Source organism: Micrasema longulum, unplaced genomic scaffold (assembly GCF_059751315.1).
Source record: "Micrasema longulum isolate JH-2025_06_02 unplaced genomic scaffold, ASM5975131v1 h1tg001939l, whole genome shotgun sequence".
Classification (NCBI taxonomy): domain Eukaryota; kingdom Metazoa; phylum Arthropoda; class Insecta; order Trichoptera; family Brachycentridae; genus Micrasema; species Micrasema longulum.
The window spans coordinates 25,701-50,693 of NW_028279113.1; the positions used below are offsets into that span (position 1 = coordinate 25,701).

The following is a 24,993-nucleotide window of genomic DNA, read 5'->3' on the forward strand; positions in this document are numbered from 1 at the left end:
AAAGAAAAGTACTTTAAATAATAAATGTCTAAATATATGGTTCGTAAATTATAAGTGGGTAACCAAGTTGTACTAAATTGTAAAAGAAAATTCATATTTAAAAAAATCTATTAATCAAATTTATCATAACATTTTATTGTCAGCTGGTGTTTTAAATGCTGTGAGCATAGAATTAAGAATAGTCCAGAAGGAGCGTAGAATCATATTTGAATACATCGAACTGTGTCCAATAATTCCCCCACTCCCGCTTACTTTCGCCGCGCGTATTCGTGAAGTCGTCGAGTAATGTTGCTTGATGGGAAAAAAATCATAACACAAATGTAAGGTAAAAAAAAGTAATCTGTTAATTTTTCTAAAATTTTATTGTGCACGCGGAAACATTGATTGACACAACAGAGTAGATAAGTAAAGGGTCATTTAATAAGAGTAATTTAATTAATGAACTTTGAACTTAAAATATAAAACAAATTTTATTTGACATAAAACTGATATTTTTATATCACGTTGAATGATATTTGATGTTTCAAAGATAATGTCGTTCAAATGTCTTCCACGGCGTTGTTTAATCCGAGGTCTAATTTTCATTAGTTTTTTTATTAGATGAGCAAAGTAGGGTAAAAAAAAATCTACCCTGGCAACACTAACGAAATTTCCATTTTGTTTCTTCGACAATCTGACAGATGGAAAAATAATTCAATTTTTAAGTAATGCATTTTTTATATACACATTCATTTGCAAATTACAGATGAAATGTGATTGCATCCTGTTTCTTTAAAACCCTAGCAGTATTTCTAAACTTTAAAAGGACACGACACGGCATAGTTGAATTTAAATCAGGAGTTGCGTACTGAGCGACCTCTACAATGAAACTAATTGGTTAAAACGTAAACCTACTCATTTATAAGTAGTTGAGTCGCCTTCTGTTTGATGTGCGTATGCGGTTTCTGGACTATTCTTAATTCTATGGCTGTGAGGGACAAAACGAAAATTCTTGAAAAGAGGAAAAAGAAAATGATAAAAAAGTATGTATTCCTTGTTTTCATTAATGGGTGTTCACTAAACCCTGTCACATCCGAAACCATTATGATCAGTATAAGCAAGAAGACATATTGGAACATTAAAATATTTTTTTAAAACTAATAAAATTTAAAAAAATAAAATATTTAAAAAACACAAGTGATTGCTTACTTCTGCAGGGGAGAAACGAGGAGGGGGGAGTCTGATATGCCACGCGCCGCCGCGCCCCCCTCGCCCGCCTCAGTCCGAGCATTGGGAAACTTGGCTTATCAACACAACATGTACTTTAGCACGATTTTTTTACTATGATCTACGAGTATTTTACGTTTATCCACACTATTCAATTAAAATATTAACAATTTGAATTTTAACCAAGAAATTTATAGCAGACATTGATAAAAATTTACAGAACAAAATATAAAAGTCGAGGTATTTTAATGTTCGATGTGCCCTCATCCAAATTATATGCACGCAAGATATCGTTCTAAAACGCCTTCACTGACACGTCTTAATGCCAAAACATATTTTTATCCACATTATTCAATCAAAACATTATCAACGTCACAGTGCGATCCGATCAACAAAAAAATATTTCACTGTTCTGTCACACTGTTGTAAGTTTATAAGATTGTACGATAATTTATACTCCACATCTATTTTGTAATTACACTTATAACTTACACGCTTATTAAATAATTCCTTATTAATATGCTTCATTATGATTTCGATAATCATACACTTAACACAGATCTACTAGGACTGGCCATGATCAAATTATTTGTTCATATCAAAACTGTAACGAGTAACGATTGTTACCTTATAAGCTTTGTACCTACTTAATGTGCGAAACAATCAGGAGGTAATTTAGGATTAAACTTGACATTTTAAAACTGAAAGAATAAAGATCTCAGATATAATATCCCTTCCGCCTAACAACAATCATTATTAGTAAACAAACTAACAAACAGGACCTGTCACTTATTTAACTTATTAGCAATTATTTCTTAAAACTATCTGAAGATGGGGATGGTGTCGCGAGTCACGACACCAGCCAGGGTAAATAAAGGAACCCCCGCTTTAGAGATCCGTGTCAAGTTTATGATTATCGAAATCATAATGAAGCATATTAATAAGGAATTATTTAATAAGCGTGTAAGTTATAAGTGTAATTACAAAATAGATGTGGAGTATAAATTATCGTACAATCTTATAACCTTACAACAGTGTGAGAGAACAGTTAAATATTTTTTTGTTGATCGGATCGCACTGTGACGTTGATAATGTTTTGATTGAATAATGTGGATAAAATTATGTTTTAGCATTAAGACGTGTCAGTGAAGGCGTTTTAGAACGATATCTTACGTGCATATAATTTGTATGAGAGCACATCGAACATTAAAATACCTTGACTTTCATATTTTGTTCTGTAAATTTTTATCAATATCTGCTATAAATTTCTTGGTTAAAATTCAAATTGTTAATATTTGAATTAAATAGTGTGGATAAACGTAAAATACTCGTCGATCATAGTAAAGAAATCGTGCTAAAGTACATGTTGTGTTGATAAGCCAAGTTTCCCAATGCTCGGACTGAGGTTGGTGAGGGGGGCGTGGTCGGGCAGTTGGCGGCGCGCGGCGTAACCGACTCCCCCATCTCGTTTCTTTCCTGCAGAAGTAGGCAACCATTTGTTTTTTTAATTTAAAAAAAAAATTATTCGTTTAAAAATGTATTCTAATGTGCCAATATGTCTTCTTGATCATCGTGGTTTCAGATATGACAGGGTTTAGTGAACACCCTGAATATATAGTATTTAATTTCCCATATACCAAAATGTATTACTTATTTTTCCTTATTATTTTTATTTATTTTACCTTATTGTCCCTTGCAACATTTCGAATTTCCATTTAAGTAATTAAATAGAATCCTTATTCATAAATTTTTACCAACTAGGTAGATATCGAGCGTAGAATCGACGCAATTGATTTTGAAAAATCAATAATTGTTTGTATATGGCGCCACTGCGCTCGCCGTTCCTGTCAACTTAGTTGACCAACAAAGCTTGCAGGAGACTCCCGTGCCACTCAGGTAAGAGCACTTCTTTCGTGAATATATACATACTGCACGTCAAAGTGAAATATTGTTATCTTTAATGTACTATAAAATACTTTTATCTTTCTAGGGTAAAAAAGCTAAATGAATAAAAAAACATTTTTTTACTAACGCCCCTCATGTTAAAAAGATTACCAAAAGTTGATTTAAAAAAGTTTTTAGTTAAAACTATAAGTCCGTAGAAGAGATCTTAATAGTTTTTAGTTTTGTAAAGTTTATATTTTTGTTTCTATATGAAACCCATAATTGGTCTTGTTATTTGTTGTTATTCGTTATGTATTGTTTATTACTATGACTGTGTTGGTTTCAAAAATAAATAAATAAAAATAAAATAGGGCACTGCATTGGTACACCAATCACAGCGTATCTTGATAATTTTTTTGTTTCATGAAGGTGAGACAATCAGTCTTATGCTTCAATTACCAGTCCAGGGACTATGAAATATTCTGGTGTGAAAACACCCTTTCAAATAAATATTTCACATCAACCATTTCGGGAATAAAGTGATTCTGAGTCTAATTTTTAGTTTTATATTATTCATACCTACATTAAATTATTGAGATGTTTAAGTAGCTTGATAACGTATCATGATAATATATATTTTTTATGAGATAGATTTTTCACTCATATTGTGGACCTTCAAATAAGTTTAGAGTATTTTACCTGTTTATTTCTACACCTGGTTAATTGGTTAGATTGAATGGCTTGTACACTGAGTTCTCTCTCTAATAATAAGGACATAACCCATCTGGCTGGTGAAATGTACTCTATCCATCTTGTGTATGAAGTCATATCCAGACGGTGAATAGTATAACCACTTGCCATAAATATTATGCTTAATAGGATAGCACTAATGTATGAAGACCATTTGTATGGTGGAATCAAATATGTTATGGCTTTAACGAGCATTTTGATGCAGCAGAGGTAGAGAACCATGTAACCTGAAAATATGTTTAATGTAATGATTCAATTATTAGTTTATTATCTTTTAAATTTAAAATTTGCCCATACTTACCAAGGTAAATATAAAATCCATTGTAGTTATCATATCCTTGCATATACAGTCCGGTCATTGAGTAACTCGGAATTAAATAAGCCATCCATATACACAAGGTTGGGAGAATATCAGTTATTGTCTAAAACAATGTTACATAATGTAAATTACTAAAAGTGAGAAATAATGAAACAATATCGTGGGTATAGTGGCAAAAAGCTTTAACTCTCAAATCCCTGTTTTGAGAATCAAGCATCAAAGTTTTGTTCCAATTTTACTCTTTTATGTGCTCACTTCAAAACATGTTTTTAATTTTTCTATTTCTTAATTTTATATTAAGTAAATATTAAGTTATTTAAAGCCTTTAGCCTCAATAAAATGCCGGGTATACGACTTAACCTAAAATTCATTTTTAAAACTACAGATATATGAAATTTAATATGCCTTTAGTGTATTTTGCCAGTTTTTAGAGTGTTAAAAACTTTACAAAACTGCATCATTCTGTCAAATTAGCATATTTTCGATTTCACGTTTTTTGCCAGTATATGCAGTAATGATATGCAGTATAATATGCAGTAATGCATCAAATTAGAAAAAAGCAACCATCTATTTTGTTTTTTTAAAATATATTCATATATATATTCATATATATATATATATTCATATATATGTCAGCATTTATATCAGAGGCATTTATAATAATTCGCGACCCGCTTATAGAGCTGTCCATACGAACAAAAACCATTCTAGGAAGTTAGCTAAAGTTTATGGCAAAACAATGGCCTGTAGGTACTCAGGTCGAGAATTGCAAGCGCAGTGATGAACTGTCCTTTACACTTTTGTTTTTTCTATGCAATAGAGGGAAAGGGCGTCTCTATAAGCTGGTCGTGAAGTATTACTCTGAAATATTAATAACCAATTACGGAATTGAATGAATGAATCAATAATTTAGCCCACAAATTATGAAGAAAAAATGATTGGCTGAAAATCAACACAATGTTTGGAAAATGAGTTTCTCAGTGAGTCAAAGTGTTAGATTGTCAAATGTTTTGTTTAAACTTACATCAGTCAAAATAAAGACAGTTCTACCATATAGACCAATATCAATGTCTCTCTCGATATACTTGCGTTGGGAATGTATGGGTTTGGTACAAAGAAGTAGCAGCAGGGGCCATACGGAGACACACATTGTCGTGTAGTGATAACCGAGTCTATCATTTTGAGTGAGCTGAGAATCACTTGCAGGTAGGTCCCAGAAAATGGCACCGATTATTAAAGAAACTATGGCAGCTAGGATAAGGCGTGTGATCCAACTAATTATTGTATTTGGCTGAGTGTAGACAAGTGTTTTCCTGTAAGAAAGATAAATAACATAATTTATATGGATCATAATATTTATTTACAGATTGATGGCGGAAATCAGTGACAAAGCGTATGAAACTCATACATACAACAAATTTTGTCATTTATATAATATTAATAAAACCAAGATATGTAATTTAATTTCTTTTCTCTTGATTAACATAATTTACATTTTTTCCTTAAGGACTTCAAAGTATTTTAAATTTCTGCAGGTAATATTTATGTAAATATTTTGCAGGCATTGAAATAAATTATTTAAATTCAGAAAATCTAATGGGCCTGCAACACACTCAACGAGTGGCATAGGAAGTAGCGAGGAAAGGAGGCAGAGACATAGTGTGGCAACATTACTCGTCATGCCGCACGTCATGCTCCTCGTTGTGCCCACCGCTCCCTATTTTGTTGGTTTTTGAGCGCTAGTCAAAGGACCGGCAATATGAGCGCGAGTGGTTGGCCACATAATCGCGCGGTCGCAGTACCCATTGAGTGCTCACACAAGACGCACGCGTCATTTTTGAATGATGCATATTTCTTTGTATGACATTGATATAATTAGCCATACTAAAAATGCATAGCGCGCACGCTGCCACAGTTTCATCGTCCATTGTATAGCAAAGATAAATGACAGGTGCGGAGCATCGCGATTGATTGATTAAGCAGAGCAGTGTGTGGGCAGAGAGGCCAACATCCAGCGAGAGGGCGGCAGCGCGAGGAGCAAAGTGAGGAGCTGCGCTAGGAGCATAGTGTGGTGGAGCTATAACTCATGTTCATACCCGTCCACGTCCGGTGGTGACTGCATTGGTACACTAAATGCAGCGTATATCAATCATCTGTTACATGAAGGTTAGGTGATCAGCCTAACGCTTTATATGTCAGTCCAGGAACATGAAATATTGCAATGCAGAAACATTATTTTAATCAATATTTCATGTTGACCTTACCAGGAATCGAACCTGGGACCTCAAGCATGCTAGGCAAACGTGCCTACCTCTAAACAATGACGTGACTTAATTCTGGATTTCTTGATTCAGGATTTTTACCTGAGAGCAGCTATCGAGTGGAAAGTATTAGTCTAAGATTCTGGTTCTATTTCACAAACAGAACTGTATTCTTAATTCGTCCGGACATAGACACCATGCTGTCATATTAATCTCAATATGGCATTGAGAGATAATATATTTTCTTAAATTTCAAATTCAATTTTATACTAGAAATACAATTTTATACTAATTTAATATATTTTATATTATTGTTTCCCATTCCGCAAAAGAAAAAATATATTGTTGTAAACCTAATAAATATGAAATATGTGATGCAACTGAGCATTATGGCCCTAGATAATTATAAGTGAATAAAAAAATAACTTCTAGTTTGATATTTTACATAATGCATAACTTACTTGAAAAGCAACCAAGCCTGAGTAAAGGGGTTTGCTCGGCAAATGGAGTTGGGTAGAGGAATAGGTGGTACTAAGTGAAGGCTCCCCTCTCCCTCTCCTCTGACTCTCGCCTGGGCACTTCTAAACACTTCAGCTAACTGCTCTATACGTCCTGATGATTCCAACATGGCTGCAGCTGACAGGTCATCTAAGGTCACCAGGTCCACTAAAATTGTATTGAAAATTATTATTAAATTAAAGCACTGCCAAGAATACATATATATTTAAATGGTTTACACATTCATAAACCCACTGTATAAAGTGGTTAATAATTTCACATAATTTCAGTGAATTTGCGTTTCGACTGTCTAAAATATGATAGGTAATAAATACTACATTAGATGTTTGTGAGGGTTGTAGCCGACACTTTTTATAATATGAAGATATTACAGCTTAACACCCTAGTAGACATTATTGTTGGCGCAAACGCCGAAGTACTGATTGCCAACAATAAATGCTACCAGAGCATGTGTATATTACTTTTAAATTACACCTGGATAGATGAGCTAATGCAATATAAGTTCAACTGAATGTTTACTCAAATTTTAATTTCAGAAGTTTTCAGTTACTTCAACAAGGTAGATCTACAGTTGTGCTAGATTAGTGGTTTATCTATAATTGGATCCTAGTTGAAATTTTTTCATGCAAAAAATACATCTATGGGTTCTTATGATTTACATAAATATACAATTCAATAAGTAACCGTGTTAGAAAATAGGAAATAAGTTGCGAGGTTCAAACCTCCGACTTTTATAGCAATTTATTTCAACCAACCGAAATAACAATTTATTGCCTGATTGATGTGGTTCCAGAGGGCTGAGGTTCGAACCGATCTACCACAACTTAATTCCCACTTTTCAAGTGCGGTTATTTCTGACTTTGAAATAGGCCATAAAATTGTAATATTTGGGTGCATCATAAGAACCCAAATATTTATTTTGAACACACTAAAATGTGAAATTAATATGCTACTTACAGTAATAATCGGATGGATTTTTGAATGCTGGGCATGGATAATCTATAGATGCGAAGTATGGTATCAAGTCCCTTCTGTATCCACTAAACATGGTGCGACCAGCAGATAGAAGTACCACTTTAGAAAGCATTGCAAAAATTTCATATGTTGGAGGATGAAGGGTCATTATTACAATTCTTCCTGTGCTTGCCCAATTTCTTAAGTACTCTATTAAGAAAAAAGTGTCGAATATATCCATTTCTTTGGTCGGTTGATCAAGAATTAGGATAACAGTATCTAAAAGCATGTGGCAAGCAACATTTAGCCTTCTCAATTCAGATCGAGTCAGTCTGCCAACATTAGTCAATCTTACTTGCTCTAGTCCAAGTTCTTCGATTAGAATGTTTATCTAAAAAAACATACAAAATTTTTTTTAGACGTACATATTGAGATAACTAATATATTATATGCAACACAATATGAAATATGTGTAAACTTACTCGGTCCTTTGCATCCACCTTAATCTGTGACATTTTGGTATTTGGCCATTTTAACTGGGCGTGAAATCTCAATGTTTGTACTACCGTCATATCTGGACACATATTGATATTATTTCTGACATAAGCTGTTGTATTTTTCAATGTTGCTTTTGCTACCGGTTGCCCATTGAGTATAATATCTCCAGATAATTTCTATAATGCATACATCTTTATTATTATTAGTACAAAAACACTGCAGGAAGTATTTGAGAAAATAAAACAATTTTTCCTCAAATATGGATGAGAATATTCGATTTAAATTGAGTAGAATAGCTCCAGATGGAGATCATAAAGATATTTTATTATTTTCAGCGCTTTCTTTATTAAAATTAAAGACTTTAATTTAATTCATCTTTTCTACTAATTAGCTTTGGGATAAAAACAAACAAAAAAACCATCACGTTTCCTCATAACGGTAGGCAGAGAGGATAGAACGCCACAACACTCGATCTTTGCATACAGATCTCGTTTCCTCTACATTCATACATTTTCTCATGCACGTGCGCCGATTATTCCGACTTTTGACAAGTCCATCTTCAAGTATTTGTTGGATTTGGTCATGCCATGTCTTTCTCGCTCTTCCTCTATTTCTGCATCCATCAACATTCATATTGTAAATATTCTTAGCCGGTCTTTCGCTGTCCATTCTCTCTACATGTCCATACCAGCGCAGAGATCCTTTCTTAATTTAGTCGATAATTCTAATCTCAGCTTTACATAATGTACAGATCTCTACATTTGTGCATCTATCGTACATTGTTTTACCACACATTTGCCTGAGAGATCACATTTCGACAGCATTCAGCCTACTTTCATCCCTATTTTTCTAAGTCCATACTTCGCTCCCATTTATCAGGGTCGGGACCAGGACTCCATTGTGAACTGCTAATTTTGCCTAGGAATATTGACATAATAATTTATTTTAAACTACTTTAGCGGGCTTATTGCTAAAAGAAATATCTTCCAATCACCCAAACATACATAAAAAATAAAAAATGATGATTACCTTCTCAATACCCGCTAGAACATTTAATAACCCAGTAGCTTCTCCTTCTGCTGTGGCCATGATGGCTAGAATTTCTCCAGCTTTAACTTCACAACTTATACCAGATACTAATAGCATAGAAGGATTTTCTATTGAAGCTATTTCTAAATTCTTTATCTGTAAAATCCATACTTAAAATATGTTAAAACAATTTAAATATTTTGTTAGGCATCACAAAGGAAGGCAATATATTTTAATATACCTGTAAGTTTGGATAAATATAAGCTGTGTGCGGAACATGGCCGTCTCCATAGTCAGGTCTTATAACTGAAGAAGGACGTTGATGTCCCTTTCTAGATTGCATTAAGGATAAATGACTGTCAGCTTTAGACATCGGTCTTCCGATTTGGCTACAAAATATATCTCTTTATAGCAGTGGTTAAAATACAAATTATTTGCATTAAAAAAGGGCAGGTTTTCATACCTATGTTCACCGTCATTTCCGAAATCAGCCACACTATTCCGTCGGTTGTAGGATTGTCGACCTCCATAATTTCTGGTTTCTAAGGCGAGGAGGTTGGCTTCGCTGACAGATTTGTTTCGAGATGATGTCCACTGTGGTTTAGACTGAACAGCCCTGATGCCGGCCTGATGCATAGCAACCAGAGGAATACTTGAACCCTACGATCAATTGTTGCATAAGATTGGTATTACAGATTCAAGCAGAAATGTCTTGCAAGTTTAATAAAAATGTTTTTTTTTTAGTTACTTTTTAGATAGATGCAACATAAAAATATAAATTCATTTTTATTTTTTAAAAATAAAGCTTAACCCATCATCAAATAAATATTTACCGGATATGGTGGTTGAATATTCTGTAATCGGAAATCAGGATCAGATCTATACTTTCTGTTGTATTTGTATTGTTGTGATGTCTCATTATCAGAACTGTCATATCCGGAAGAATTTTCTCTGGCTCCCCGACTTGCTCTTGATACCCTTAAAAATTTTACATTTATTGCAATGAGAAAATGCTAAAAAAAAAATAATCTACCGTAATTTCTTGGTGGAATTGCATTTAAATTAAACAAATAAATGTCTTTGACCATAGTTTAATGTTGACCACTGACTGGGTCTTCATGCATACGTAATCAGACTAAAAGAAAGGCTAAAAAATAGTTTATATAATACGTAATATGTACAATCATTCGAAACAGAAGTTGACAACCAATTTGAATGAATTAAAACAATGCATTAATTCAATCAATTTCATTAATCCACTTTAATTGTCTTATAATTTTATGATACATAAAATTATGGTTGTATATGTGAACTCCTACCTCAATTTGTATTTGATGAAAATTGATTAGGTACCTTTCAATCAGTCTGATGTCGGTCATGACGAAACACCGTAGTCGGTCAAAACATAAAAAAATGTATCAAATTGTATTATAAATTTGTAAGATTGAAAAATAAATCATATTCATATGTAGTCTACCTGGGAACTGGTTTCATTTCACTTCCTATGGAAATTTTTGCCCTAGGAGTACCTGACCTTTGGGATCCGTTGTGATTTGGAGGAAACACTCTTGGTAAACCAAATTTCAGGTAGGTGTACATGTTCGATCCCAATGCCGATCTGAAAATAAACACTTAAAATTAGACCAAAGTTATTATGAAAAATAAAAAGTATACATAAAATTGTTACAGTAAAATATTCCCTTAGCACGAACACCTTATTAGGAAAATTATTAATACATGATGTTCACAACCTTTGCTTCGTTTCATGTTGTATAAGTATACCAATTTATGGTGCATTCAATTTGTTACTGTTTTTATGAAAAGTCTTTTTCTAAATATTGAAGGTATTGCTATTTATTATTAAGTATTTGCATAAAAAAAGATATAAAAGATAAAAATATACAAAAACTTACTTGGGGCCATATCGAGGATGTGATAGTATGGACTGGACCGTAGTATCTCTCAACTGAAAATTTCCATAGGGAAGTGGACTCTTATCAGTACTACCCAAAGCACTGTCCGTGAAATCAGAATTTAGATTTTGCCTATGAGGAATATACAAGAAACATAAATCATGCAATAATATCACGCAAAAAAAAACAAAATGATGGAATTATATAAATGAGGACTATTTATTTTTAATTTTTGATGTTCGATCTTGATATTGCAATATCATTTGAAATTAGAATTGTATTCAATAATATATTTTGGACTTGCTGAAGATGGTTATGATCCTCAACAACTGAACAAAAACCCAAAAATTATATTTGCACATAGATTCATGAGGAAGTTCAGTGCTCCGGAAAAATGGGTATAAAAAAAAAATTGAGCATTTAATTGAACAGTGAAATTTTTCAAAAACGTATGAAAAATTAATTTAAAATATTTTCACAAAAATGAACTACGTCACAAGTTATTGAATCAACCAATGACAGAGTATTGGTACAGATTTTCGGTTTCCGGAAAGCTATTCACCAATCAGCAGAACTGCCGACTAAAACTTATGACATCACAGGCGGAGTAATTTCAAAATTAAATTATACAAAATAATATTTAAAAAAATTGTAGTGCTGATAATATGATACACAAAAAGTAAAATATTTTATTACTTAGTTTGATAGTTTATTGAAAAAAAAACTTTGAACTTCCTCATTAGAGATGAATTATGTAGAAGTTTTATAAAAATAGAATTGAAGGCTGGTTAAGGTGTTAAAACTATACATCTAGTGAAATTATAGGAGACATGGATATATGTAAGTGGACTGGGTATTCAGTTTTTTCTCCTGGCAGGGCGTTGGGTTGTGCAAGAAATGGTGAGGTACGATGTACATAGATAAAGATAAATGTATGTATGACAACTTGTCAATGGATTGCATGGCGTGGGGGTCGGGGGGAATGGGTGAGTGTGGTGGTAAAGAGAGATGTGTATTATAGTTGGACCAGGCGTGCAAGTCTTCGGACAGCATGGTGCAGGGGTTGTGCGGGAAGGGGTGAGCTGTGGTGGTAAAGAAAGATGCCTGTAGAGAACTAGGCGTGCAGGTCTTCCGACTGCATGGTGTGGGGGTCATGAGGTGTGAGGGTAAAGAAAGGTGCATGTAGGGACCTGTAATTGGCCCAGGCGTGTAGCTCTATAGACTGCATGGCGCGGGGGTCATGCGGGAGGGGATGAGGTGTGGTGGTAAAGAAAGGTGCGTGAAGTGACCTGTAGATGGACCAGGCGTGCAGGTCTTCGGACTGCATGGCGCGGGGGTCGTGCAGGAAGGGGTTGGAGGGCACGGAGTAGCGCCGCTCCGCTCCCGGCTGCCCCAACGCAGACATCCCGCTACCTCTGTACAACCAAACCATATATTACATACTACATCAAGACGAGGTGCATTACTGACCAGATTTTATTTTCAGATGATAGAGCCGTATAGTTTTATTTGAATTAGTAAAAGTTGTTTTGACGCTTTGAAATTTTTGTTTCTTTAAAAAAAAAAATTTGGGTATATACATAGAATTAAGAATAGTCCAGAAGGAGCGTAGAATCATATTTGAATACATCGGACTGTGTCCAATAATTCCCCCACTATGCCTCATGATGTCCTGTAATGTTGCACGGTGGGAAAAAATATAATTATAACACAAATGTAAGGTAAAAAAAAAGCAATCTGTTAATTTCTCTAAAATTTTATTGTGCCCGCGGAAATATTGATTGACACAATTGAGTAGATAAGTAAAGGGTTATTTAATTAATGAACTTTGAACTTAAAATATAAAACACATTTTATTTGACATAAAACGGATATTTTTATATCATGTTAAATAATATTTGATGTTTTAAAGATAATATCGGTCAAAGGTCCACGATAGATTTGTTTAATCCGAGATCCAATTTTCATTAGTTCTCTCATTAGATGAGCAAAGTAGGGTAAAAAAAAATTCCGAAAAATTCCACATAAAGTAAAATTTTTTTTTAGATTTTTGTAAACTAAAAAAGGGGATTTTATTTTTAAAATATTATGGTGATTTAAAAAAATGTGTTTATTAAATATTAAGTGTTTTAAAAAAAAGTATTTATTAAATATTTCGAAATAATTGATAAATATGACGTAATAACTTGACTTTCTGATCAAATTAATGATGCTCACACTTACACACATCTGAACACTTACTCCCACATACACACAAACACACCTATGCACTATGCACTTACTCTTATACAAGACACATAAACACACCCTTTTATTGTACCTCAATTTAATATGTATGATTTTTATTTAGAAACTTCGCTGGTCTGTCCTTAAACCGTATCTTTTTTATGTTATATCATTGTCGACTGTTTGTTTTTGTAAAATAAATAAAATTATCAGTTAGGTAATGAATGTATTATTGTGTATAAGAATTTGTTCACCAGCTAACATTATTATCGGAACAGAATGAGAGGTTACTGTGTTATTTTTATAAATCATCATCATCATTCCCTTCCACACCTAATGGTGCATAGGGCACTGCATTGGTACACCAATTATATATGGTAGAAACTTTTCTTTCACAGCTTTGAAAACATTTATTTTAGCGAATGACTTAAAATCCATTAAATTTTATTCCAGTAAAGCAATTATTGCATATGTTAATATGTTTCTTACGAAGACGTAAAACATACTTGGGGAATTAATATTGGCTATATTCAACAGTGTTCGACATAATTTCACAAGAAGTGCAATTGAAGTGTATGATGTTTTTCTACAAGCATTTCGTCACAATTATCTGATTTACTAAATTAATAACTTCGCCTTTATCGATCGAGGACGAAGCTTCACATTATTTCGCTCATTTTTAAAAGAAAATATTTTAGACTCGTTCATTTGAGTTTATATTTATTTTTTATTTATATTCTAAAATACCGTATGTTATGGGGAAATCCCCAGTCCCACATTTTACTATTGCTTGGTAAAGAAAATTTTCCTTCTATTCTGAAAATAAAGGCTAAAATGCATTTAAGGATGTTTGACTTTATACTATCCATTGTATAGTGTTTCAAAACATATTTCGTAATGGTTGGAAGTGGCCCAAATCTTCATAAGAGTTTTTTCCAGTATTCAGACAAAATATTTTTTGTAGGCCCTATCTTAAAACTTTTATTAATAAGTTCGAATCATGTCGCACGCAAAACAAAGATGTATAAAAAAATATTAATTTCAGCTCATTTTAGAAAACTTCTTGTTATTCATAAAATAAAAATGAAAATATGCAAACAACTATAATAATAGACACTCATTAATATAAATACCAGTGATGTCAAGACAATGCAAATTACCCAAAATTACTTTTATTATTTAATAAATATTTGAAAAACTATCACTTTAGTCTATTACTATATAAAAAAAAAACAGCTTCACGATTCCACTTCGAATTTCTTGGAATCTTACTTGAAATAAAGTTAAATAAAAATTGCGTTTAAAGTGTATTCCGTATTATTAAATAGAAAAAAACAGTTAAAGTTGTTGGAGGTTTTCAAGTTATTGGGAAAAATATGAACAATATATCCGCTGATCAGTCTCCTTACGATTCAAATGTAGCGCCATTTTACTATAGCTACTAGTTTCAAGGTTAGCGAGAGAGGGGTAAAAAGCATAGACAAAAATACGGGTCATTTAAATTTTTATAAATGGCATTACCAACATTAAAAAAGCATGGTTCATGGTGTACTGTTAGGCGGATTTGTATGATTTAATTCATTACCAACCGAACCAAATGGCTTTTCTGGAACATCGAATATTGTAAACGAAATTTATGAATGCAACGATTGATTATTAGGACCTTTATAAGCACTAAGGGCCGGTTGCATCGACGAAAGTTAAGTTAAAGCCAGGGCTAAAGTCAAATAAAGGTTACTTTTATGTCAAAATGCGTTGCATCAAAAAAAGTTAACTAAATAATATCAAAAAAGTTACTTTTATTTAACCGGCCGCCAAGGGACCGTTTAAAGTTAAATGCGATCTGCACTTGAACATTTACAGTGGCAACATTCTTAACTTTAACTTAACTAAAATAAAGTTGATGCAACGGAATTTTTCAGTTACCAGATTTTGAGCCTTAACTAAGTTTAAATATTTAACTTGAAACTAAATTTATACCAACTTTGATGCAACCGGCCCTAAAAGAGTCTTGTAAAAATCCTTTATATGTACAGTATGTTAAATCTGAAATTCCTCCCGAGTGATAATAACCTATAAGTCTAAAATTTATGTATGTATTTGGGTAAATCATTTGCGTGCGTAAACATAACTAAGCATATAATATTATATATTATGAATGACAAAAGTAAGGTAAACTACTTACTGGTTAACTGTTGGAACAGATAATATAAAATAGCACAACCAGTAAACAATTCTAGGTTTCCAGGCATGCAGGTTAGCAAAGTATATTATCGTCATTCCACTCACTACTTACTACCTCCTACCTACACAGTTACTCGGGAGGTACCTACCTACCCTCTTGCGCGTCTTACGTGCCCACGTTATTACGTACTAATCATTTATTTGGATTAAATTGATGTAGGTAGGTACCTACAGTCACTTGCATGCAATAAATGTAATTACCACTACATCGCATCGTAGGTCCACCATTTATAGCGTCTGCCATGTAAAACATCCTTTATTTTCAGTTACCCGCAATAATTGAGACTGAAAAATAATATCATCTAATAATAATAGAATAATAAAAAATCATTTGTGCTCTTATGATTCATCCAAATACGTAGATAATTTTTTGGCTAATTCTATCACAGTAAAATTAATCCTTTGAAGCCACATGAGTCTAAACACAACACAAGATTTGATATTTACATGGTCAATATTCTATAAAATATTATTAATAACCTAATTGATAGCCCAGAAATTGTTAGAGGCATTTCATATCGAGTCCCTGTCCGTAGAACTCGTCAATCTGTACTCTTCGATATGCCTAACTAAATGACTAATTATTTGAAAAATAGCACTCTTCGAAGAATACAGATTACCTATAATGACAGTTTTAGTGACATCGACATATTACATTGTAAATACCATAGTTTTATCAGATCTGTTAAAGACATTTTAAAATTTTCTCCTGCTTGACTTTTAACTTTTAATTTGGCTGTTAATTTTATCTTTCAATTTTAACTTTTTAATTCTTAATTTTAACTTTTGATTTTAACTTTCAATTTAAACTTTTAACTTTAATTTTAGTTTAAACTTTTGATTTTAATTTAAATTTTAACTTTTACTTTTGATTTTAATATTAAATTTTGATTTAAACTCTTAATTTATACTTATTCATATGTACATCTACTACCTGCATCTAATAAATTATTGTTGGTTGTGAATTTTTACAAATAAATTTAAATGTTCATGGAAGCAGAGAGAGAGAGAGAGAGAGAGAGAGAGGAAAGTAGAGTTAGAGCTATACAATGTATTCTCCCTTTTATGTACTTTTTATTTAATATTCATATTTTTACTTTTTTAGAATTCAATTATTTTTCCCCTCTCCTCCTGCATTCATAATAAATTAGTGTGAAATCTGTAATTACTTTATTTAATTGTCCTTTGTACCTTGTTTAATATAAAGACTGTATGATTTCCTTTATAAATAAATAAATAAATATAGTGCAGGTAATTGGTAAAATAAACCGAAGTAGGGAACAAAATGCTGAACACTCCTCTAGTGGAACGGAAGGTCTCTTGACTACTGCTGAAGAGTTTTAAGTGGTTACCTCTCCACATGAGCAAATGCTGAAAAGTTCCCGATTGGCCCACATTAGTATATTCCTTCTGATCCCAACAGTTAAGATAAATTTAAAGAGTGGTATATTATAAGCAAGGTAAATAATAAAGCAACTCCTATATAAAAAATATAAAAAAAGATTTGACATAATATGAAACTTATTTTTTTAAATAATGAAGTCGTATTTTGCTATAACAACCAAGAAGACTTTTGTCTTCAGATGCGGTGTGCGGTATGTGGTGGGCAAGCTGCACGCTACTGCTGGGTACTGGGTTGTCTGTTTAGTTCTGGGTAATGTTGGTAAATATGAGGTGAGAGTACCTAATGTTCGTGTACCTACTTAGATTCTGCATTGAAGTAGTACCTACCGGCTTAGGTATAATATATGCATTATTTCGGTAAATTACAATACTATTCACCTAACTGTAACATCATAAAGGCAATCGGTAACCATTAACCGCGAATAACAAGTAAGTGTACATAATAAGTACAACATAGCAAAACAATAACAATGGCAAATAATAGCAATACTCGCATTCAATTGGTAAATTATATCGTGTAATGGTTTGGGAACTCTCATGTTGCACTTGAAATTATTATTTGATTTATGTGTGTTGTAAGAATATATTTGGCAAAGCGAAAATTAAGATTATTAATGTACCTACATATATTATATCAGCTACAATTAAAAATATAATGAATCTTTGTTCCTACCCAATTCCCAGGACTACAAATTGATCATTTGAGGTGAATGCCACCTAAGCCACGAGTTACCTACTCACATCCGCATATCGCGAGCTAATAGCTACGTAAGGATTTTTTTTAATTTTTGCGGAACGATGCAGAAAGTGAAACAGCGATTTTTTCTCTTTTTTTACCATTCATCAGTTCATCGCCCATCACTTATCAATTCTCTATTATTAGGTACAAGCCGAGAATTTCATTCACTTTTCGATCGTTCGATTTTGTTTGTAATACGCGAGTTGCAATATTATTGACCTCGATTATAATACAAGGTGCATAATTTCACAATGTTTCCCGGGTATCTTTATTCGAGTAGTGTTGGGAAATGGAAGAAATTTTGGCTGTTAACTTCTCCGTATTTGCTTCGTAAAGAGAAAACCACAGAAAACGAATTCAAGAGAACCAAGAGAGGTTACCCGTTTCAGCGATTGCGATCGAACGACTGCTCACATTTTCGACTTATGCCTATTTAAATATGAAAAAAGGAATGAGCGAAATTGTATTTGAGCGAACCGTCAGTAGGGTCGCAGTAAGTCATATCTTGCTGGAGGGTGTGATTCTATTAAATGGTGCGAATGCCCAGTTGCATTCCACCGGCAACACAACTGACTAGTCCAACTCGTTAGCGTCCACGTCACGAAGCCCGAGCAATGGGATCACACTCATAACGGTGTGATCACATCAGATAACGAGAGGATGAAAAGCGAGTTTCTGGCGCCTCCAAACCAGAACCAACCAGCTAAGGGAAGGTAACTCCGACTGAAAAATCCCCCAGCGAAGGCAACGGAAAACAACTCTGGTTATCTTTTCCCAGGAATCACTATGGCGAGGACATCCAACAAGCAGTTGTCTTGGCCTCGGAGTAGCGCAGGACCTAAATGCTTTCGCTGGGGTGATCGCCAACACCGGGGGATTATTTCCTATTGTTATTTCCACAAATTGGAGGACATTTCTGTAGGATATCATTTCCAAAAAATAAATGTGTATGTTCATCCATTCGAACACGACAAAAATGAACTCACTCCAACAAATATAATATTAAGCTTCTTTCATTTAAATTAAAAGTTGTTAGGTAGATGCGTATGCTAATAAATTTAAATATATATTGCGTAGCGGGAACCTACTATAAAAATGTATTTTGGCCGTGCAGAATGTTCTTTTATGATAATGAGTAAAGTAGAGTATTGGGTCTTGGGTCACTTCATCCGCGGTTCATTGCTCCTGACTCTTGACGCATGTGGCGGAAGGATGTACAATAGAAAGAACCAGCGACGGACATTTAATTTACATGAATTTGATCAAACAGTTATCGCGCTGTTCAGTTATTTTGTTATAACTGTTTGTTAAAGAATCTTAATCATTTCTGTTTGATAGACTCACTGCTTTAAAAAAAAAATACTAGGTACTAGGTTAAAGACATTAATGTCGTTAGCATATTGATTCTCAAGTGCATGCATCTATAATACTGGTGAATTCGAGCTGTATAAATACGTAAAAATATTTTGGTCATAATAATGAGGAAGTTCAGGGGTTTTCTTATTACACTACATTATTACACTATGCCAAAAAAAAAAACATATATCGTATTATCATCGCTATGATTTTTTTAAAGTTTTAGTTTTGAAATTACTCCACCCGTGACGTCACGAGTTGTCATCGGTGAGTTGAGCTGCCATTTAAAAATAGAACCCCGTAGCTGTCAAAATACCCGGAAACCAGAAATCTATCACAGCACGTAACAACGCTATAATTGATTGGTTAATGAACCTGTGACGTTCAGGTATATTTTTTTTTAATGATAGTAAAACACGCGTGTACATGGGTTTTTCATTTTATTTATTTGGAATATAAACAGATGTACTGGTTAAATATTAATACTTAGAGACTATTCAATAATCTAATTAATAGTAGGGCCTGCCATCCAATTACATGAATAAAGCGACGGCTTAAACAATATAAAAAAAAGAAATGATGATATCATTGGTTGATTCATATAAACCAGTGACGTCGTTCAAAGTTGTTCGTTTTTATTAAAATATTTTTTATTATTTTTTTCGTACATTTTCAGGAAACTTTCCTGTACAATTTAACCCTTATACTGCTAAACAACGATATATCGTTGTTGTTAATCCCTATCATAAAGTTCCAACTAGACTGATGCTGACGTCATAATCCCCAAAAGGGTAAATGAATTCGGGAACTGCTTGTTGCACTTAACCGTCAGTGGTATAAAACATTTTCAAAACATACAAATTACTTATTCGACGGGTTATCATTTAGTTTCGTACCTATTTCAGCCCCACGGAAAATTTAACACAAAAAATGTTTTCTTACGCGCGGTTAAAATTTGAGCATTAAATTGTACAGCAAAGTTTCTTGAAATGAATAAAAAATATTTAAATAAAAACGAACTACTTTGAATGACGTAACTTGTTCATATGAATCAACCAATGATAAGAGGATTGTGGAAGATTTCCGGTTTGCTAATCGTCAATGGACCAATTAACAGAACTAACCGAGAAGAAGCGGAAGAGAACTTGCGACGTCACACGCGGGTTAATGTCAGAAATTCAAAAATTTAAAAGATCGTAGCGCTGATAATACAATACATAAAAATAAAAAAAGCCTTGTCTAATAACAATTTTTTTTTAAACCACTAAACATCCTCATTATAAATTTACTTATGATGTTTAAATTCGCAGTGCTTTTAAGAAAAGAGAAACGACTAAACACAGGAAACTTCTAGCTAGTCGGGACCTGAAACAGTGAACTTTTTTACATTGCAAAAACAGTCAAATGAAAAATAAATTAATGTTAATAGTTAGTTTTTTAATAACTTATATGATATTTGAAGAAAATAATTGCATTCGGTGTTTTTCAAATAATTAAGAAAATATTGATGTTCTTCCGTAATTAATAACTAATTAAATACTTTACTTTTAATATAATAACTCTTATCTAGTGAGGTCCCTATATCACCGGAAAACCCCATAGTTAAGAATATAAACAAATAATTAAAGAGCCATAAAACATAAAAATAATTCACCATGGAACCTAATGATTGTCAATTAGGACGTTTGAATATTAAAAAAATCATTTGTTCATTTATTATAATGGGTGCCCACAGCAATGGGAAATTCAAATGTTTTAGCTGTTCATTAGGTAGTAATTATTACTCTACTAACAAAACGTAATTATTACTATACAAACTCTATTCTACAAACAAAACGTAAATGAGGTATATCAGCTCGATATTGATCCAAAAATACTTTAGAAAAAGCTTCTTCGATTTCATGCTCTTCGTAAGAGTCATATTATAAATTATTATCACTATCACTTAAAAAATGATCGTTATTGTCTAATTCACTTTCGGAATAGGTTTAGCTGCTAAGCCTCCGAGTTTCTCGGTGAGGTACTATTATTTCTTTATCACTTTCACTATCCGTTATCATTTTGAATGATATATTTTGTAAATTTATTCACAATAGAAAGGACGCTTTGCAGAGTAAAATTATTAGTTAGAGTAACAAAGTAAGATTAAAAATATTTTTAAATGTAAAAAATATGTAATTTACCTAAGCTGTTTGTAATTTCGGCAACTGTTGTCTATCTCGCTCAATCCATTATGCGTGAACTAGCTATTAGTGAAACGGAATATTTTTCTTAGAAGAGATATCAATTTGTGAGACAGTTGTACAAAAACATTATTTTTTTTGATTAAAATTATATTATAACATCTACCAAGAAATAATATCACTTCTTAGTACATTTACCGGTTACTTTTAAGTTTCAATCTAAATAACTCTCTACAAACATTTGGACATACTCAAAATATTGTTGATTAAAATAACTTGCATAAAAAATTTAAAGTATTTTTAGGCATTACCTAGGTGAAATAATTTATCCAGGTGAAACTCACTGACATCAAGAAAGGTTTCAGCTCTTTAAGTTTGCAAAACTCAACAGATGGAAGAGTTGAGGTAATGTAAAAATAGTCATGAATGTGGATGTGTAAACACACCCCTAAAATAGTGAATATTTTGTGGTGTGTAAAGTGGTCATTTAAACCAGCCAATGACAGATCATAAGTCCTGTAAATGCCTAGACTTCCATATTCCCTTGGCAAAAATGTTTTCCCTCTCTGTTGCAACTAATTTCAAGATATATTTTACACAATTTTTGTTTAGCATGCATTGATGGAAGTGGTAGGTTTGATAATAAATAACAGAGCACTTTGCCCCGCAATCAGCAAAAAACTATCATTATTATTTCGTTTCAATAATAACTATTCAAACAATGCGCCTTGAGATTGCTGTACGAGATCAGTTTTGTTTGTTTTTATTTTCAATTAAGAAAGGGTTTACAACCGCTGTACGAAAATTGTCGAATTGTCTATCTTGCTCACTCTACTGGGCTTGAATTAGATATTTATGAAATGGAAGATTTTTCTTGGAATTGCTATTAATTTTTAAAACAGTAGTGTGTTTGGAAAACAACGTATTCGATAAAATATTTTTAAATGTATTAATGATAAGATTTCTGATTAGATTCTTGAAAAACTGCGTAGCAGCGTAAGGGTTAATGTTCCGATTTTTACTGCGCACAAGAAAACGTGTATTGAATCAAATTTCCCGTGGAGCTGAAGTTCCTCATTGAAGCAATGTTCTTGATATAAATTAAAATAAAAGAAATTGGGACAAACCAAGGAGATAGTGGGAAGGAAAGTGATGAGAAGTGGTGAAGGATTAATGAAGGAAAGTAGGAATGTAAAATTGTATGTGATTGTGATGTCACCATGGTTGTTAACCCTTATACTGCTAAACAACGATATATCGTTGTTGTTAATCCCTATCATAAAGTTCTAACTAGACTGATGCTGACGTCATAATCCCCAAAAGGGTAAATGAATTCGGGAACTGCTTGTTGCACTTAACCGTCAGTGGTATAAAACATTTTCAAAACATAAAAATGACTTATTCGACGGGTTATTATTTAGTTTCGTACCTATTTCAGCCCTACGGAAAATTTTATACAAAAAATGTTTTCTTACGCGCTGTAAAAATTTAAGCATTAAATTGTACGGCAAAGTTTCTTGAAAATGAATAAAAAATCATTAAAAATATTTTAATGAAAACGAACAACTTTGAACGACGTCACTTGTTCATATGAATCAATCAATGATAAGAGGGTTGTGTAAGATTTCCGGTTTGCTAATCGTCAATGGATCAATCAACAGAACTAACCGAGAAAAAGCGGAAGAGAACTTGCGACGTCACACGCGGATTAATGTCAGAAATACAAAACTTTAAAATATCGTAGCGCTGATAATACGATACATAAAAATTGAAAAAAAAGCTTTGTCTATTAACATTTTTTTTTTAAAACCTCTAAACATCCTCATTATAAATTTACTTATGTTGTTTAAATTCGCAGTGCTTTTAAGAAAAGAGAAACGACTAAACACGGGAAACTTCTAGCTAGTCGGGACCTGAAACTGAACTTTTTTACATTCCAAAAACAGTGAAATAAAAAATAAATCAATGTTAATAGTTAGATTTTTAATCACTTATATGATATTTGAGGAAAATAATTATATTTGGTGTTTTCCCCGCTATTAAACCCGAGTCAGTGATTACGAAAATATTGATGTACTTCCGTAATGAATAACTAATTGAATACTTTACCTTTAATATAATAACTCTTATCTAGTGAGGTCCCTATATCACCGGAAAACCCCATAATTAAGAATATAAACAAATAAGTAAAGAGCCATAAAACATAAAAATAATTCACCATGGAACCTAATGATTGTCAATTAGGACGTTTGAATATAAAAAAAATCATTTGTTAATTTATTATAATGGGTACCCACAGTAATGGGAAATCAAAATGTTTTAGCTGTTCATTAGGTAGTAATTATTACTCTACTAACAAAACGTAATTATTACCATACAAACTCTATTCTACAAACAAAACGTAAGTGAGGTATATCAGCTCGATATTGATCCAAAAATACTTCAGAAAAAGCTTCTTCGATTTTGTGCTCTTCGTAAGAGTCATATTATAAATTATTATCACAACCACTTAAAAAAATATCGTTATTGTCATATTCACTTTCGGAATAGGTTGAGCTGCTAAGCCTCCGAGTTTCTCGGCGAGGTACTCTTATTTCTTTATCACTTTCACTATCCATTATCATTTTGAATTATATATTTTGTAAATTTATTCATAATAAAAAGGACGCTTTGCAGAGTTAAATTGTTAATTAGAGTAACAAAGTAAGATTAAAAATATATATAAATGTAAAAAATATGTAATTTACCTCAGCTGTTTGTAATTTCGGCAACTGTTGTCTATCTCGCTCAGTCCATTATGCGTGAACTAGCTATTATCGAAACGGAATATTTTTCTTAGAAGAAATATCAATTTGTGAGACAGTTGTACAAAAACATATTTTTTTAAAATTTAAATTATATTATAACAACTACCAAGAAATAATATCACTTCTTTGTACATTTACCGGTTACCTTTAGGTTTCAATCTAAATAACTCCCTACAAACATTTAGACATACTCAAAATATTGTTGATTAAAATAACTTGCATAAAAAATTTAAAGTAATTTTAGGCATTACCTAGGAGGTGAAATAATTTATCCAGGTGAAACTTACCGACATCAATAAAGGTTTCAGCTCTTTTAATTTGCAAAAGTCAACAGATGGAAGAGTTGAGGTAATGTAAAAATAATCATGAATATGTATGTGTAGACATACCCAGAATAGTGAATATCTCGCAGTGTGTAAAGTGGTAATTTAAACCAGCCAATGACAGATCATAAGTCCTGTAAATGCCTAGACTTCCATATTCCCTTGGCAAAAATGTTTTTCGTCTCTGTTGCAACAAATTTCAAGATATATTTTACTCAGTTTTTGTTTAAATGCATTGATGGAAGTGGTAGGTTTGATAATTTATAACAGAGCACTTTGCTCCGCAATTAACAAAAAAACTATAATAATTATTTCGTTTCAATAATAACAATGCGCCTTGAGATTGCAGTACGAGATCAGTTTGTTTGTTTTTATTTT

General features: G+C 32.5%; 1 protein-coding gene and 1 long non-coding RNA gene across 2 annotated transcripts in view; one reads left to right on the plus strand and one right to left on the minus strand.

Annotated features, from left to right (window-relative positions):
* The window catches only part of LOC148273480 (ATP-binding cassette sub-family G member 8), a 69,682-nt gene that overhangs the window by 2,004 nt on the left and 42,685 nt on the right, over nt 1–24,993 (minus strand). The window contains exons 2-14 of the mRNA XM_088238649.1: nt 12,623–12,748; nt 11,334–11,465; nt 10,898–11,038; nt 10,254–10,398; nt 9,884–10,080; nt 9,662–9,809; nt 9,421–9,576; nt 8,376–8,567; nt 7,897–8,284; nt 6,882–7,086; nt 5,184–5,472; nt 4,142–4,262; nt 3,790–4,067 (exon numbers count right to left, since the gene is read on the minus strand). Coding sequence (XP_088094775.1) covers nt 3,790–4,067; nt 4,142–4,262; nt 5,184–5,472; nt 6,882–7,086; nt 7,897–8,284; nt 8,376–8,567; nt 9,421–9,576; nt 9,662–9,809; nt 9,884–10,080; nt 10,254–10,398; nt 10,898–11,038; nt 11,334–11,465; nt 12,623–12,738 — 2,508 coding nt within the window. The 5' untranslated portion in view covers nt 12,739–12,748. The remainder of the gene's footprint in view (nt 1–3,789; nt 4,068–4,141; nt 4,263–5,183; nt 5,473–6,881; nt 7,087–7,896; nt 8,285–8,375; nt 8,568–9,420; nt 9,577–9,661; nt 9,810–9,883; nt 10,081–10,253; nt 10,399–10,897; nt 11,039–11,333; nt 11,466–12,622; nt 12,749–24,993) is intronic.
* Nucleotides 679–5,614, plus strand: LOC148273481 (uncharacterized). The gene is made up of 3 exons (XR_015824565.1): nt 679–1,022; nt 2,968–3,102; nt 5,526–5,614. It is a non-coding gene; the product is annotated as an uncharacterized LOC148273481 (long non-coding RNA).